Source organism: Apium graveolens, chromosome 3 (genome assembly GCF_009905375.1).
Source record: "Apium graveolens cultivar Ventura chromosome 3, ASM990537v1, whole genome shotgun sequence".
NCBI classification, from domain to species: domain Eukaryota; kingdom Viridiplantae; phylum Streptophyta; class Magnoliopsida; order Apiales; family Apiaceae; genus Apium; species Apium graveolens.
Window position 1 is genome coordinate 260,721,273 of NC_133649.1, and position 12,141 is coordinate 260,733,413.

General features: G+C 37.8%; 1 protein-coding gene across 2 annotated transcripts; it reads left to right on the forward strand.

Annotated features, from left to right (window-relative positions):
* The first annotated feature begins 4,076 nt into the window (after nt 1–4,076).
* Nucleotides 4,077–8,741, forward strand: LOC141711043 (U-box domain-containing protein 35-like). Of its 2 annotated transcripts, none has more exons than XM_074513496.1 (9): nt 4,077–4,422; nt 4,851–4,930; nt 5,043–5,161; nt 5,336–5,556; nt 5,902–5,959; nt 6,114–6,363; nt 6,767–6,868; nt 7,120–7,548; nt 7,751–8,741. In XM_074513496.1, exons 1-9 carry the CDS (start codon nt 4,245–4,247, stop codon nt 8,558–8,560), a joined length of 2,247 nt encoding a protein of 748 aa, XP_074369597.1. In that variant the 5' UTR covers nt 4,077–4,244; the 3' UTR covers nt 8,561–8,741. The 2 variants fall into 2 exon arrangements, with proteins under 2 accessions (XP_074369597.1, XP_074369598.1); XM_074513497.1 differs by having other exon boundaries at nt 5,336–5,457.
* Nucleotides 8,742–12,141: the final 3,400 nt, after the last annotated feature.

The following is a 12,141-nucleotide window of genomic DNA, read 5'->3' on the forward strand; positions in this document are numbered from 1 at the left end:
GGAGCTTAACAGCATGTTCATCATTTAGATGAAGACCAAATTTACTTTGATCCTTTCGGACTCCGTGTCCATCTTAGGGGGGTTGTTTGTAGCCCCTTTGATATTCCAAGAGAGATCTTTGATGACTCTCATGGGATGATCAACTCAACATCCTTTTATTTGAGATGGAAGTCTCTCTCGAGCAGGAGAGACGTGCAAGAGTAGCTGAGCAACAATGCCTTGCTGCTCTGGAGTTGCAGGAGAGAATCATTTCTCTTGTATACTCCATGTCCAGAGCTTATCAGGGCAGGGCAAGGAGGTTCGAGGCAGAGAAGAAGAAGTCCAAACTAGAGTAGTTAGGATTAGGATTTACTTGTTGAATCTATGACTTAATGTACTCTGTTTCCATTATGAATGAAAAATCCAAATTCTTTTCTAAGCATTCTTTTGTTTGTGTAATGATTCCTATGTGCTTATATCTGTATTGAATATTATCTTCTATGCAATAATGCTTGAAACTAAAATATCTTACAATGTCTTTTTCTAACGAAACTCAAAAAAGGGGGTACATTTGTTCAATGCATTACAGGTCCAACACAACAGGGAATTCAGATAATCTATCCACAGGTATTAGTGCTAAAACTGCAGCTAAAACATTTCAAAACTAAACTGCAGTTCACCAAAGCACAGCAACTCAAACACAATTCCACTCATGTAACTCTCAAAAGGAACCTGTTTTACAAAAGGACAAAATCCCCGGATTTTTCTTCAGTTGTCTTGTTGTTTGAGAAAAAGGAACCGGTATCACAGACATGGAAATTTATCGAGTTTTCATGAATATCACTAATGGACTTTCATGTGCAAAACAGTCTTAACAGACTGATAGGTTTGAGGGTAGTACTCCTGAGGGGGAGCTATCTAAATCCTCTCCAATTCAATTAGAGGTTCCTCAAGAAGGAACAACTCCCCTCATAACTCTAGCAAAAGCTACCTTGGCAGTAAGAGCTAGAAGTACAATTGCCTATAACAATGTCATGAGAAAGGCAAGCATAGCACATTCATGTGCCAGTATGTTGCAAGACATACAAGGGTTTGAGGCTGGTGCACATGGCAGTAACCCAGTCAAATCCCCTCCAATTCAATTAGAGGTTCCCACTATAAGCTATACATCTACTCACTGATGAGCAATATCTACTCAACGAATAAGCAATATCCACTATGAGTAGAGAAGTCAGGAAAGTTACTCGAGAACTCAAAAAGATATCGACAAGTCATTCTTTCACTAGAGAACTTAGAGTTATCGACAAGTCTATATCCATTCGCGAACTCAGAGATATCTACAAGTCAAGTGAAGTTATGAGGACTAGAGATCTCGATGAGCTGAAGACCTCTACAAGCCAAACTTATTATGGAGTACTAGATCTCGATAAACCTTTGTACTTATCGAGATATCAAGTGTTCAAATGAATCAAACTGGAGATCTCGAAGTACAATCTCAAAGTATAAAATTACAGATCAATTTAATATCCAAGATAAACAATCAACAAACAATCCAACAGCTGGATTGACAAGTCTACAAAAAGCAGCTTGAAGTGTGTGCAAGATCAATGGCAAAGATTAACTGACAGAGGAAGATTAAAGTAAACATGGGATACTAAAGATATGCTTAGCCATTTGCTTTTGTATAAATAGAAATGATAAGTGACAGTTTAGAAAAACTAATAGCATGTTTATTATCTACTGTGTAAACCAGCAGTTAACTGAGCTATAAAGTTAACACTGGTCCTCTAGTTAGAAGTAACAATTTAGATCAAAATTCTTGTAACACTCTCGAGAAGAAGCTGAGCTCTTTAACTTCGAAGAGCTTAGAAATTTAGTAGCAAAGCATCTTAATTTTTAATACAAAAATTAAGTGAGTTTTGAAGATCTGTGTTCTTTATTTTGTGCAAGTTTAATTTCTGCATGAACACTTTTCTATACAAGATTTAATTTACTTTGTTCAACCATTTTCTCTCAAGAAAAGCCTAAAATCAGAAAAACACATTCACCCCCCCCCCCTCTGTGTGTGATTCATTACCCAACAATAATCCAAATGTTTCATAATATAAACATAATAGTGTCGTCTCTAGGGCACAAACACTAACAACAACTCCATCCTCGTACTCCTTTTTCCTCATCTCAAGCTCGTCCTCCATGAAGTGGTAATGTCGAGACATTTGCTTTAACTCATAGTCATGTTACTCCTTTGAAATGTGACCAGAGTTGAAACTCTTATTAATGTTTTCTTCATACTCGATCGTTGATTTCATAAACTTCAGGTACATTTCCCCATAGCCAACGAACTGTTCATTGTCACGTACGGCATACCCTTGTGCGACCCGTATACCTCGCATTCTTCTAACAAATTCTTTGACCTGGAAAATTTTTGCTCGTTGAGCTTCAGTCCGTGCCTGAGATTCGGTCCATTTATACCAATTAACTTTCCCGTAATCACGAATATCAAAACTAGCGTGTCCCTTGCCCCTGTCCATGACCTAACTGTAGCAGTCTCAAAATTTAGAAAATGAAATACTAGAAAGGGGAAAATTTAGTTGATGGCTTATAGTTTTGCATCTATTTATAGGCATAATTTTACATGGTGTAATATTAAGTTGTGTAGTTAGGAATGTGGAAATAATTGATGTTATTGAGCCTATAAATTTTAAGATGAAAGTATTCAGCTGTATCGTTGATTTCAGAACAAAAGTTGAGTTGTCAAATCATTTTAAAAAAATGCATGTGCCTACTCCTGTGAATTTAGGAAATGTGCATTTTCTTTACGTACACAAAGTACTTATTTTAACTTTTCATATTTGTCTGAAGATTCGGACATTTAAAAGTTGACAAGTCGATTATTACTTTTAGTAAAAGTTGAGAACATTGTATTCGCTTACATAATTGATGTTATTATTTTTTATTACAAAAAGAAAATTCCACTACTTTTGAAAACCCTGCAATTGTGTTTTCATTAAAAAAATTCGTTGCCGACTCGTAAGGTACCCTTTTTTAAGCCACAAAATTCATATGTATACTATATTTTTATAAACAAAAAATACGTAATAAAAATAGGTTTGCATGACTGCCCAACAAAAAAAATTACACCAAAATAATTTTTTTACCATTTAATATTATGGCTCAAAAATAGGGCTCTATTGAATATTTTACACTTGAAAAACTTAAACACAAGTGCAAGTAAATTCGGGGAGGAAAAGGAAAAAATAAAAAATAAAAAATAAAAACCCCAGGACGCCCTACTTCTTTTGGGCTTTCTGGGTGAATCCGGGAAGAAGTAGCGTTCTGTGCCACTTTTGGAACATAGGTGTGTCAAAAAGGTGAATTTTGTGTTGCAATGTACCGCAAAAGTCCGGGAACCGCTATTAAGGAAGGTGTTGCTATCTGGCTCATGCATGTATACATTAGTTTAGCAGAACTTGAATCAATCAGCATTTGTAAATTGAATATGAGAGTGTGGCTGTGGTATGCTTATAACCAATTACATGTGATAGACCTATATATAGGGGAACTAGCAGAAATCATAATATTAGAAGAATGTAATGGCCTTGAGATTTGTTCTTTTGCAACTTATCTGTGACTCTGACCAAAAATGCACAACTATATATAGTAGCAGACCACAAATTTATGCATTATCTCTGTTGATTGCCAAATAAAATGATCATGAATCATAGATTAGTTAGCCATTTAGTGTTAATCCATTATTTTTTAATTCATATTAGATTCAAAGAGGTTCACAGTCGTTTATTATTAATTATTCGATCGAATAATGACCTAATGACGGGATAGGCAGGCTAGCTAAAACTGTTAAGTATCAATTATTGAGTAGATTTACTGAAGCAAAATATTTCAATTGACAGAATTGATTGCTATATTTAAAATAGCAGTAACTGTTAATTGAATAAAAATAACTGAACTCCTAGGGGAGGGTGATGCATCATGCATGCAATTGCATGGATGGCCTGAAAAAGGAGAAAAAAAAACATGAGTGGAATCCGGAATAATAGGGGTATAATATCTATATAGCCTCTCAAATGTGCAATAGCCAGAGAGAGAGAGAAGAAACAAGAAAAAAAGAGAGAGGAAGTTTGTCTAGTTTCCGCCTTCTTGATGATCCCCGATCAACAATCTGAAAAAGCAAAAAATAAGACAGACGGGATCCATTGCTGCTGCTGCTGCTGCTGCTATTATATCTTTTATAAATTTGAAGAAAGATGAGTTCCATGCACAGGGGTGGTGTAGGGAATAACAATAACATTGATATGGTAGCAGTGGCAATAGACAAGGACAGAGGGAGCCAACATGCGTTAAAATGGGCTGTTGATAATCTTCTTGGAAAAGGCAAAAATGTTACCCTCCTCCATGTCAAACAAAAGCCTCCCTCCACCTCAGGTCTCCTTCACCCCCCCCCCCCCCCCCACCCACCGTTACGAGTTATCTTTTTCTTAACAAAATGAATCATAGTTTATAGGTAAAAACCCGTTGGTTACACCGTCTCACAAATTGGCTTATGTCTCGCATTATTGTCTCACAAATCATAGACCTGATTCATTTTTACATGCTGCACCGCTGCAGTATATCCGATTTCTTTAATTTGTTTCATAAATCATAGGAGAATTTGTTAGTGAAATCTTTTTTGTATCTGCAAGGACATGGGACAAACAGGGTGTCTGGGGCTTATGTTTTATTTTATGGGTTTTAACCAAATATTGGGATAGTTGAAATTTTAAAAAGCTACAATATTCACTGTTAAATCATGGCATGCTTGGTAAATTCCTACATCACAAAGCAATCTTAGTAGACATTTACCTTGGCTGCAGGACCAAACCTTGATGCTGTAAAGAGTCCGGCTGACAAGGAGTTTTTTCTTCCATTCCGCTGCTTTTGCACACGTAAAGATGTTAGTAAAATCCCTCCATGACCAAATAAACTAGTATAATTTCTACATATATACATTTCTTAGCCTATTAACTTGTTCATTTAAAATATATTAATTAAGATGATGCTTGCAGATTAAAGTTAGTGAAATGCTTGTTGAGGATACGGATGTAGCAAAAGGCATTTGTGAATTTCTTAGTGCTAACTTAATTCAGAATCTGGTACTTGGTTCCCCGTCTAGGGGCCTCGTTAGGTACCTGTTCTTTTCCTTTTACCTCTTATCTGTCTCATATTCATTTTCCAATACCAGCTCTAAATGGGGACAAGGAGTATCCATAGGCAAAATTAACAATATGTATGATGCAGCACCGCAAACATGGCATATGCATGTATATGAGTACTAAAAAAAAGTTTCTCATGATTTCAGTAGCAAATTCAAGGCCCCGGATGTTGCCAGCAGTGTTTCCAGAGGGGCTCCAGAGTTCTGCAATGTTTACATCATCTCCAAAGGCAAAATTTCATCTCTGCGTTCTGCCACCTCTTCACCAGGTCCAAACTCTCGTATGCATATGCAACACTCCCAAAGCAACAATAATAATCCATCTTTCAATCATTTGGATGGACGATTCATGCCATCCAGCGCAAAAGGTCCAACATACCACCTTAGAAACGTGTAATATTATTATGCTCCTCCCTCCATCCTACAGAGAATATGAGCTCAAAATTTTTATATCAAACTATAATTATACATCAATCATTCTTTTTACAATATATAATTTTTTAATTTTAAGGTTTGTATACCAACATGACTTATTTCAAAGTTTCAACAGCCAGACCTAAACTCAACCATTTTTCTTTTGGAAGAGGGGAGTGTATAAATAAATCTATAGCTACTTAATACAGTATAAATACTTTATCCCATGACCTTACCTTCACTCTATTAAATCATAAGTTCAACCACTAACAAAAAAAATCATGTGTACCTATTTTCAGCAACTGATCAAAGGTTTCCGTTCCCTCCTCGTCATTCCTCCGAAGATCTCGAGATCAAGTAAGTTGAGTAATTAACATTAATAGAGGTGTAGGGTAAGGTCCATATAGTTCAAATGGTGTGGTGATATGTAACAGGGTTTCTTTGCTGTTTTTCATTAATATGCATCTTTGATTGATTAATTCTGCTGTACCTGAGGAATCTCTTTTTGCAGGTCTCCTTTCACAAGAGGAAATATTTCAAATAAATCATATGGAGACCTCCCGGATTGTGATATATCATTCGTAAGCTCCGGAAGGTCAAGCACGGATCGCATGTCTGATGACTTTGGCTCTCGTCTCTCATGTGGCTCAGATACGGAAAACAGATTAAGCTTCGGCTCTGCATTTAACTCAAGTGAAGGACATAACTCTTCCAGCCTCACCTTCAACTCGCAAGAGTCTAGCTCATCTTCACATAACATGGTAGAGAATTTACACACTCTCCTAAAGATGTTAAATCCAGGAATCAGCAGTAGCACAGTATAAGTATTCAGTTCGATAATCCAATTTTGTTTTGTATTAGTAGATAAGTACAACAGCCATGAATAATTTCTCATATATTAAAGGGTTGACATCTTTAACATTAAATTAACGAGTATGTGGTTACTACAGCCATGAATCTAAAGTGGTGCTATATATATCATTAGAATAAAAAACTTTAAGGCAGCCGGCCTATTATTTTGAATTTCCTATCCATCGCTCTCCACCACTCATCTATTAGTTTTATACAGCTCTTGCATGGTACAAAACTCTGTGTTAGTAGCATGGACATAGAGAAAGCTAAGAAAAAATGACTCTCTAACAGAACTTGTATCGAATATCTTAGGATGACGTGGAAGCTGAAATGAGAAGGCTCAAGTTAGAGCTCAAGCAAACAATGGACATGTACAGCAGTGCCTGCAAAGAAGCACTCTCAGCAAAACAAAAGGTTCGTCGGAGTTCTATATAAGCTACATAATGTCTGTTAGAATAATTATATACACGTAAAAACTTACAAACTGAGCTTTCAAATTGCTCGGATGATAGACAATATCCTTATGACACATGTTTATGTCCTCAAACTTTGGGTAGATCCCTTTGGCTTTAGGTCAGGGAATAAATCAGTCCCTAGCTAGCTTGATAGATGAAGATCAGGGATTGATTGTAACATCGTAAATGTTTTGGTGTTATGTATTGCAGGCAATGGAACTTCATCGTTGGAAGATGGAGGAAGAGGCACGACTGGAAGAAGCAAGATTAGCTGAGGAAGCAGCATTAGCTATTGCAGAGCAAGAGAAAGCAAAGTGCAAGGCAGCTATTGAAGCCGCTGAAGCAGCTCAAAGGATCGCAAAAATGGAAGCACAGAAAAGAATCAGCGCAGAAATGAAGGCACTGAAAGAAGCTGAGGAGAAAAAGAAGTATATGAGCACGCTTGCACATAATGATACTAGGTACCGCAAATACTCGATAGAAGAAATTGAATCAGCAACTGAATTCTTTAATCAGTCCCGAAAAATTGGTGAAGGAGGTTATGGTCCAGTGTACAAGTGTTACCTAGATCACACGCCAGTTGCAGTAAAAGTTCTTCGTCCAGATGCAGCTCAAGGAAGATCGCAATTTCAGCAAGAGGTTAAATTTAGTGATTTTATGCATTAGAAGGTCACCGTTACGTATAGGAGAGCTAATTCAATTCCGACTAAGAAGTAATAATTATCTTTAAAATTATTGGCTAACTATGAAAGTAATCAAGAAGGATGTGTGCTAATCTTGTCCATATTAACAATGATGTCCGCCAGTACTCAATACTTATGAACGTACGTCAATGATGCAGGTGGAAGTTCTTAGCTGCATACGACATCCCAACATGGTACTACTCCTTGGAGCCTGTCCAGAGTATGGTTGCCTAGTGTACGAGTACATGGCAAATGGGAGCTTGGAAGATCGTCTCTTTAGACAGGGAAACACTCCGGTGCTTTCCTGGCAACAAAGATTCAGGATAGCTGCAGAGATTGGTACAGGCCTCCTCTTCCTGCATCAGAGCAAACCAGAACCATTAGTGCACCGAGATCTCAAACCAGGGAACATACTTTTGGACCGCAACTATGTGAGCAAAATTAGTGATGTCGGCTTAGCAAGGCTAGTTCCACCATCAGTAGCGGACACAGTAACACAGTACAGGATGACATCTACAGCAGGAACATTCTGCTACATAGACCCTGAGTATCAGCAAACAGGTATGCTGGGTATAAAGTCAGATATATACTCGTTAGGAATAATGCTGCTTCAGATCATCACTGCAAGACCACCTATGGGTTTGACACATCATATTGAGAGGGCGCTGGAAAGGGGAACTATAGGTGAGATACTTGATCCTGAGGTGACTGACTGGCCGATTGAAGAGGCAGAGAGGTTCGCAAGGATGTCTCTGAGGTGTGCAGAACTAAGGCGGAAGGACAGACCAGATCTGGGTAATGATGTGTTGCCTGAGCTGGAGAGGTTAAGACAATTTGCAGAGGAATCCTTGCCAAATCATGACATGATATATAATATGGGCATGGGGGGTGGTCGCAGCAGCAGCAACAGTAGCATTAGCAACAGTTCAACGAGTAATCCCACCCAAGATCGTATCAGTACCGAGTAATTTAAGTAACTACTTGTAGTTGTTAATTTTGGTATCTATGTGCAGCTCGCACCTGCAACTGCAAATGACTACACGCAATACATGAGTTAGCAAGTGTAATCGTTCTTTTATATTAATTTCCCCCCCAAAAAGGCTGTCTCTTTGTGTTTCTTGTATACCTATTTTCCAGTTGTCATGGCAATTCTAGTCAGTTATAAAATTGGTTCTGGGCGACCATCATCAGCAAATATAATCGAGTTTTTCGATTAAGACACGTTTTAATACTAAAATAAAATCTCTATAGCAATGTATTATCAGAAAAAACATACTATGCTATATTTCTAGCAAGTACTGAACATTACCATAGGCAAAAATGATTAATGATGTCTCTCACTACCAAGCAAGGCCATCCAGATTGGTAGAAAGCAGCTTACTCTCGCGAGTGTGCTCGTTGGGATGCTCGGTTAACTCTAGAGTGTGCTCTGATAACTCTGTTCTTGTATTCAACGGTTGTCCTCGTTGGAGAATTTTGGAGTCATCCTGCACTTTATAACCAAGATCTTGGGATTACATGTCCTGCTATCTGATGGGTTATCCTCATTCGGGGGACAGGGACGCGTCCGACATTTGGGGTGAACCGTGGCTATACCTACGACTGTAAATCAAGGGAGATATCTGTAGCGGAATGTTATCCTTACGCAGGGATATGCACTCTTCGTGAAGTCCTACGATTACGGACGAACCTTGGACCTTCGTGGTTGGGCCTCATAGTTGGACCTTCGGATGACCCTCTCAGTAAATTGCATTTTCTTTGGTTTTCTCCCAACATATTTTTAATGAATTTTGGTTTCTGGCTTAACAGAAGGTAGGTTTGAGATTTTCTATAGAGATGTTTGGTTTGAGGTGATTGGTATTTTTGGTAAAGTGTTGGCATTTTGTTTGTACAAGAATTTGGGCTTTGAGGTAAGAAGTGTTTTAGTGTTTGAGTTTGTTGGCTTAGAAGGTTGAGCTTGGTTGATTTGGATTGGTAGGGATTGCTTTTGTGGTTCTGAGGTTTCTTCCTTCTTCTTTCTTCTTCTCTCTTCTTCTCTCTTCTTATCATCTTGCTTTTTCTTATCCTACCTCTTCTCTTTGCTACCAGTTGCTCTAGAAGTTTGACTTGGATTTGAGCCAAAAGGTGGTTGATCATCTTGCTTCTGCTCATCATCATCCTATTAGTTGTATTGTAGGTTTGGCAATATGGTATCGGAATTTAGAAGGTATTTGTCAAGAATTCTGATCATCTCTTCATCTTCAGTTTTCTTGTTCTTTTTGCATTTCAGATCAGATTGAAGAGTCATTTTCCGCCTCATGTTTCCTCTTACACAATTCTTAGGAACAGTGAAGAGTTTGCATTTCTTAAACTGAGGACAGATGTAGGCCACCCCTTGCTTGGATAGAGATAGGCTTCAGGAAAAGCATCTATCTGAGCCTTTTTGAGTTCATGTAGGAATTGGGTATCCTCTGTAATTATTGTATGTACTTTATCAATCACTACATCCAGCTCATATGCTCTCAATTTTTGAATATTAGAGAGAGACACATGTAGACATCTGTCCTGTCCACAATCATTCACATTTGCTACAATCCTCTTCTCCCGGAAGTTATCAACTTTAAAAATTACCACTCTAACAAAGTTGATATTGTTGTCCAATGCTCTTTTGTATGTGATGTAGTTGTTTTGGAGAGACACCTTTAAAACTGACAGAAGTTCATTGAATTCTTGATCTTGACAGGGTCCTTCTGCAGCTTTTAAAAATCTGTCATTTCCAACATCTTTAGATAATTGAGATTTTGAAGAGCTTTGATCAGTTTAAGTAGTTGATAGCAATTTTCCAGTCTCCTTTGATTTACCAGCATTCTTGGATTGTTGAATCCTAAATCTATCTACACCTTAGTCTTGTTGACATGCATGAATAGGGGAGTTGGTATTTCTGGCCTCACAGTCACAGGAAGTGTAGGAAATGGAATGTTAAGTTTTGCCATGATGGCTCCCAAAGCTACAAAATTTTGCATTTGTAAATGCTTGTGGGAGTCCACCAAGGTTTGTATATATGCCTGTTGACTCTGCACCAGAGTAGTGACAACTTGCACTTGAGCTGTGAGTGACTCATTTGAAGACTGCAGAGTTAAAACCTGTTGTTAAAGAGCTTGTAGTTGGAGATTTGATGAAGTGGAGATTGGTTGTTGAGAGTTTGAGGGAAGAGAGGTAACAAAGGTGTCTTGCACAGCTTGCTTGATGCCTTCCATGGGAAATGTAGAAGGCTCATACCTACTTTGATGAAGCTGGTTTAATTTGAGTTTTGTAGCATTTGAATTGACAATATGTTATTGAACCACCTTATGTAAAGCTATAAAAGATTGTCTGATATTTTTGACATCTTTTTCCACATAAGTCAGATCAAATCTTGCCATTTGGTCAGCAAAATGTTGAAATTTTGAAGTAATCTTGACTTGAGAAGGAATAATCTCATCCATCTTCTCTCTTACCAGTTTCATGATCTTGTCTTCATGACCAATCAATTTTAGTTCTAGAGCTTTACCAAATAGGTAAAAAGCTTTGATTTGAACTTTGTAAACTTCATTGATTGCATCATAGACATCTTGTGAAGTCAGGACCTTGGCATTGCTTCCCAGTATTGTTACATATTCATCTCTTAACCTAGCAAAGACCTGATCACTAGTACAAAAAAAAAGTACTTTCTGCAACGTACTTTTAGCGTCGGTTCTTTAAAGAACCGACGCCTAAAGGTACTTCTCGCGTCAGTTGCAAGATTAAACGACGCAAATAGGTATATGTGCACGGCATTTGGTGTCGGTTATTAATTTAACCGACGCTAAAAGTGTTAATAACGTCGCTTCTGTAGGTAACCGTCGCTTAAAAGTATTTATGGCGTCGCCGTTTACAACCGACGCTAAAAAGTATGCTTTGTGCTACGGGTTTCTAGTTGGCCGACGCTATAAATTTCTGCTTTATGCTACGGGCTTAATTTAACCGACGCTAAAAGTATTAGAGTAAAAAATTAATTGGACCAGGGATGTCACGACACTGAAGGTGTTCTTTTAATTTTTATATTTTTGTATAATTATTTTTTAATCACATATTTATCTATTTATCATATGTATCTCATAATTTTTTTTAATTTGAGTTATGATAAGATTGATTAGTGTTTTCATCATTTTGGAAGACGATTTCAACAGAGTGGCGGACGTGGGATTACTCTAAAAGTTCATCGAGCTTTGACACCTATCAGCGCTCTCTTGTGACTTGGGATTACTCAAGAAGAATTGCTTTAGCCATTCTCGCTTGGTAAGGATCGACTTGCAATTTGCAGCCTCTTCTTTTCCAGAATAAATTCAAGACTGATCACCTTGATTCAAATGGTTTAAGTTGTTGGATACAATGAAATTTGTTGATCATTGATGCTGGGCTTTATGGGTTCTTCATTGGGTATGAATTCTGTATTGTGGATGGATGCCTGTGACTCGCACAGTTGCAGTGCTTTCTTAAGCTGCCTGCTGCTTTGGGCTTGGTGGTTTGGTGGCTGGTTCATTGTGTTACT